Source organism: Cystoisospora suis (assembly GCF_002600585.1).
Source record: "Cystoisospora suis strain Wien I chromosome Unknown contig_2900, whole genome shotgun sequence".
Lineage (NCBI taxonomy): Eukaryota > Apicomplexa > Conoidasida > Eucoccidiorida > Sarcocystidae > Cystoisospora > Cystoisospora suis.
In genome coordinates, this window is record NW_027155696.1 from 1 (window position 1) to 6,066 (window position 6,066).

General features: G+C 54.5%; 1 protein-coding gene across 1 annotated transcript; it reads right to left on the reverse strand.

Annotated features, from left to right (window-relative positions):
- Positions 1-1,281: 1,281 nt before the first annotated feature.
- On the reverse strand, positions 1,282-5,982 carry CSUI_005870 (uncharacterized protein). The gene has a single exon (XM_068066037.1). The coding sequence runs from the start codon at positions 5,703-5,705 to the stop codon at positions 2,508-2,510; it is 3,198 nt and encodes a 1,065-aa protein (XP_067921987.1). The 5' UTR covers positions 5,706-5,982; the 3' UTR covers positions 1,282-2,507.
- Between the last annotated feature and the right edge of the window lie 84 nt (positions 5,983-6,066).

The window sequence follows — 6,066 nt, forward strand, 5'->3', positions numbered from 1 at the left end:
CTGCAGCCGCGTAGGCAGCACAGTATGCATGGATAATACTCGAGTCTTCTACAGTTTGGCCGCTACTGCTGGGACTGTATCTTCTGTACTTACGGTTGTACTATCAAGCCTCTTCTTCCAAATAGATTTCATGGAAAACCTAAAATTATCATGTTTGGTTATGTTTTGAACACAAACCATTGATAATACGAAGTTATGGTTTTGGGCTCGTTTGTGTCTCTCAATAACACAGGAAGAGACGAGGTCTCGCCGCGTCCCCCGCGGCGCGGCCGGACAAAACTTCCGTTCAGCTAGCACGGAATTCCCCTGGCTTCCGGGCAAGGGACTAGCCCTTAACTTTCTAGCCAGCACAGCGAGTGCCTTGAGAAGGCATAGCGCCGTGCACTCTGTACCCTAGGCCCACGGCTATACAACGCCTGACGGACCTTCTCGCGAGCAGCACTACAGTATGCGGGAGCCTACGAACTTCGAGATTGACCACCGCCGAGAAGACGCCCTTACACTGTCAGTATGTATGTTTTGCCTATGTGCAGATCTCCCGATACACACGTGGACTCCCAGTGAGCGTGTCCTCAAGTTAATGTAGAACCTGAACCTGACTGCAACAGGTCCTTCGCGAATCTGTTTGGCTGTACGTCGTCGTCCCGCCACTCTGTAGAACACACGCCCCACTCGTTAACCCGTCAACCACACGGGTGTGAAAAAGATGCTGTCCCTTCCTCTTTGCAGGGACGAAACATGGTTAGATAGACGGTGCACTCAGCGGAGACAGGTGTGGTATTTGCTTGAGTCGACCTGACCGCTTGTCTCTACAGAGGGACCTCCGTTCGTCCTTTGACCCTTCCCCTTGTTCACCGCCGCGTTTGGTGGACAATCCATCCGCCCAGGCATCTTTGTAGGACAGAGTCTTGATCCACATTGTCACGGTTCCTATCTTCTCAGGTACACTATTCTGTACATAATCACGTCGCGAGCTGCTGCGCCCAAAGAAGGCCCTTCCAGCGCGTCCCAGATTGCCACCGCGTTGCCGTCCGTCGACGGCTACACCTGTGAAAACCTGTTTCCGAGAACAGGAGTGGGCGGTCACTACGTGACGCGACCCGCTTTGGGGAGTGACACTGAATGTGGACAAATGTTTGTTACAGCCTCCGCTGCTGATTCCGTGCCGTTTCAGGCCGTCCTGACAAACCCGGAAGTCATGCTTCTGCAGGCAGACAGCCCGGCGCTGCAGAGCGGTGCCATTTTGAACTCTAACCGAAGGGCGGAGATTTAGAGAAATCAAAGCAAGCTTTTTTCACGATGTCACTCAGTACGTACACACTGTACACAACGATCCGCCGGAGAAGCATTACTTCACCAGGACGTAACAACATACTTGGGTATAAAGACGGCGCCGTCTTGCACGACCACTGCTTTGTTTCAACAACGACGCTTCCACTTGCTCTCATATCGGACACACCGAACCAGACCGTCAACCGGGGGAAGCCCTACAACCAACTAATAACTGCCGTGATGACCAAACAGTCGTCCTGGTCTAACCCATCTGTCGACTAACTGTAGCTGTCTTGCCTGTAGTGCGCACATCCTGCGGCAAAATACTCGAGCGCAACAAGAGAAAAAGCTACTTCGCGGTGTCATTCCGATTAGAATACAAAAGCTGGCCGCATACTACGGGAGATACAGTGCCGCACGTTCTCAGATTATGGCAGTGTGTGTGTGCGTTCATTGTTTGCTCTCAGTGAGCAAACGTGAACGAGCGGCTCTCTCCTTTACTGCAGAAACATAGCCCTCCTGGTCCGGAAGCAAGATAAAAAAAACAGATACCTGAGGTAAAAAACGTATCCCTGCTGGTCCGGAAAGCAAAAAAAAAATAAATACAAGAGGTAATTGACTGAATAACGCCGAGCAAGAGCTCCTTACTTTGCTGCTTTCTGTCCGAGGCCGGAGTCGCATTCTCTAAAGCCCCCCTCACATGGCAATAACATGGCCCCAGAACGAACCCAACCACGCAACGCACTGTCACTCCTGTTGACGAGTTTTCGTCACGATTCTAAGGGAGCAAGTACATGGAAGGGCTTACTTTAACCGCAGTCCCCTCGAGACAAACTTTGTTCTTCAACCTTTCCAACCAAACCGTCTCAGGGTGTCTTCCTCGTTTGCTGCTGCGTATTTCTACAGAGCGCATCACGTAACACCTATTCACAAACGGTCGCTCGGCCCTTTCACACGGACTCGTCGGGCACCATACATAACCTCTGATCGGATTATGCCTGCTCTCTTTTCTTCCCCACTCTCGTCGGTGGAGTGCTACCCCAGGCCTCAGCGTCAGCCAACAACCTACATGAAGAACATGGTACCACAGTACAGATATCTACACGTTTCATCAAAAACTACAACTCAAGGCACAGGATGCATGCCATCACAACACTGGTGGTCGACCAGGGACCGCCGCACTGGTCAACGACAGCAGCTGAGCTTGACCGCGCAGTTCAGCCTTCTTTCTGCCTTCACAGACTCCAAGTGCTAACATCCATGATATTATCATCCATCATGTCCCAGATGCCTCCACGATGCTTGCCGCCCGGCCCGCCCCCTCTTCTCCCTGCGCCTCGACGGCCAATCCCCCCTCCTCTCCCACCCCTATTATAGTGCTGACGGCTCCCCCGATCTGCTGGCCCCGACCTCAACGGCCCTTGCCCGCCACCGCCGGGACCTTCAGTGGCCCCTGGGCGAGTGTTCCTCGGCGACCGCAACTCAAGGTCCGCGGCTTCTCGCGTGTTGTCAGATTGGCCTCCGCCTCCGGCAAGAGACCGCACGCTTGGTGACACACCGGATGACAGAAGATCTGCGGCGCGCGGACTCCCCGGTATAATGTCTCCTCTACTTGGAGAAGGGCACGATGTGGGACCGGGGGCTGCTGAGGTTGGCGTGCTCGACATGGAGGAACTACCGGCCGGTATCTTTGCGTTATTACCTTGACCGCCATTTGAACCTCGAGTAGCCTGTTGAAAATGCTGGATCAGCTCCGCAGCTCCAGGCAGAGAAACTTTTTCACCCGGACGTGCAGACGCGCTCAAACCAGCAATCGGTAAAGCCGACCCCCCTAAGAATGGTGGCGTGACATCTGTGTCTACCTTTCCGACACCAAACGTTTTTCCGACAGAACCATTTACACCGACTCTTTCAGCTGGACGAGCAGTAGCAGAAGGCGCGTAGGAACAGCTTCCAGAGGCCTCTGCCTCCCCGCCGCCGCACATCCCGCTCGAACGCCCTGCCTTTGCCGAGACAGAAGACAAAACACTTCGAGCCGAAGAGTCTGCTGAAGAAAGTCCCGAATTCATTTGGGTCTCGGGGTAACCACCAGGACCAGAAAGATCCATCCCTGCTGCGATGGACGCCGACCCTCCGCCACCCTGCTGGCGTTGTAATAGTAGGCGTTGTAAATGTTTTTGAGATTCCTGCAAGGCTTGAAATTGCCGTAACCTCAGACGTGTTAGCTCCTGTTGCTGTATCGTGCCAGAGCCGCCCTGTAGCCACCCTGTTGCTGGGTCACCGGAAGCGGGTCCAGACCCGTTCCCCCCTGCTAGAGGTCCAGACCGCGGGGTTGGCAAGCCCGCCTGTCTCCCAGCAGCTGAAGACGGAGCCCCTGCACCACCAGCGAGAGAAGCCCTGTGCTGTGCGACGATTCGAGCCGCAAGAGCAGCAACGTCCGCCGTGTCGCAACCCCTGGATAATACGCCACGAGCTTCGCCTTTGGGGTCCGCGTCAGCGGGACTACGCTGCGACTGTCGTAGCTGAAGCTGAGGGTGCCGCTGCGGGTTCTGGTGGTGCAAGGTAGCGCTTCCTCGCGCTTGTGGAAGAGCCGCTTGGAGCAAAGATACACCAACTCCACCTGCCGAATGAAGATTGTTTGTGTGAGTCGTGCCAGGTGTTCCTGCCGCCGGAGAAGGCAAGGGAGTACTCGATGACTCCGAGGCTTTTACTCCGGTCCCCATGCCTGCCAAGACTGTCAGAAGAGTTGCCACAGATGCGGGGTTCCATTGATTCAGCTGCACTAGAGTCGAGAGCGTTTGTCGGGGGTCACGGAGATTTCCAAACAGAGAAGTTGGACCCGAGGCGTGTTCTCTGGAGGGACCCTGAAGCGCGTTTGACGCGGGTGCATGATTTCCAGCCCCCTGCTGTCTTCTTGTCACTTCCGCCACGGTTTGCTTTTGCAGCTGCAGCTCACGCAGTTTCTCCAACAACCACTGTGGATGCTGTGAAATGCAAGACACTCCATCCGCTTGAAACCCCCCAGGAGCTGGCCCGCTGGCCGAGCTTTGAGTTCGGATTGTGCCGTCCGTCGTCCCGTTTGTGCCGGCTTTCGCTCCCGCCGCATCTTGCCCACCACTCGACAGGTTCTGTGCAGATTCCCTGCCAGACAGTGCGGGACCTCCACTCCCGGGAAAAACACCTGGAACGAAGGCCCTCGAATGAGAGCCTGAGAACATCTCCTTGTGCAACTGCGACAACGCCGATGGCGGAAGATGCCCGAGGGGTGAGACACCAGGAATCGGGACACTATCTCTCCCAGGCCCACCTAGCTGACTAGTTGCACCTGCGGGACCTTTCAAGGAAAAGATAGCGTGGGCTGACTGTCGGACGGCAGATGAATCAGGTGCAGATAACATCGATGAAACCGTGCTTGTTGATGTCGAGGAATTCGAAAAATGCAATGAATCACAGCGATTACCACCAGCACCAACCCGGTGGCCCCGTCCCCGTAATCTTTGGTTCCCCCCCCGTGCCGCATCACGCTGTAGCAACCTCTGCTCATGCTGCGCTTGAAGTTGCTGCATGTGAGCCTGGTCGCTCACCATCTGCTGCTTCTCCCCTTCCGAAGAACTAACACCTTCGCCGTCTCCTGGTTTTAGCCTGAAGCCCCGCTCACCCCCTTCCTGCTGCTCTAACGCAAGACCGTTGCTGCTCCCTTCACTTCTCCTCTTTGGAACGGCCTTCCCCTGTCCAAAATCGTTTCCAGTGTCCCGGTCCTGTGCGGCTCCAGCAATATGGCTGAAGTGTGTTGGGCCACCCTCCTCCCGGGCAGTCAGAGCTAAGTTGCCCATATGAGTTTCCTGCGTAAGACGTATTACTTGCGGAGGATTGCGTGTCTCATTCGAACCTTCGGGGGAAACTTCCCAGCTTTCCAGAAATGATAGCGGATCGTTATACTTCTCTTTCCCCCCCCGTTGTCGTCTTCTGGTGTGTGGAATGGTTGGTTCGTTTCCAGCGCCCTTTCCGCGGCTAACGTGCGGATAAGGACCTTCAGCCTCCCGCCGTGTACCTCTAACAGGGGGTGCTCTCTTAGAAGGCCAACCTACACTATGAGAGCTATGATCACTCTGGCGATGGGCCGGCTCACCACTGTAACTACTGTGGGAGACACGCTGTGGCGGCTGCCTTGGCACATGGTGTTTCCCCGGATGACGATGATGAGCTAGAAACGATCTCTCGGAATCACCAGCCTGTTCGTTTGACTGGGAATCTGAGTATCCCTTGTGTGTGATCTTTGGACCGGTCTGTTTCCCGCTACTGGGGGGCAGACCGGCGTAATGGGAGGAATAAACGCGTGAAGTCACATGATAAGCATAAGAGCTCGACTTCAATAAAGAGGAAAACTCCGCCGGGTTCTCTTTTAGCTCTGCATACTGCATGCATGCATACATATATAGACCCGACGACGCAACATAAGAGGAAAAGCTGGTTACAAAGAATTAGCAAACTACGCCAAGAAAAAGCTTGTCTCACTATGCTTTTTCTTCTGTCGTGCCTTCACGCCCAAGATAAAAGGTAATTTTTCTGTGAGTGGAGCTCCTACACTATGGAAGATCCGGCTGCACACATCATAGACTTAATGTAACAAGACCTGAAGGACGAGACAGTCACATATACCCCGGCTCCCGAGGCGAATGTCCCGCGTCCCTGAATTGCCTAATGTCTCCCTCTTCGCTAACCGCTGCACAGTCGAAACGTCGTTTCGACACCTCATACGCAAATGCCTCATTGCAAGGTGTATAGAGAACAGGG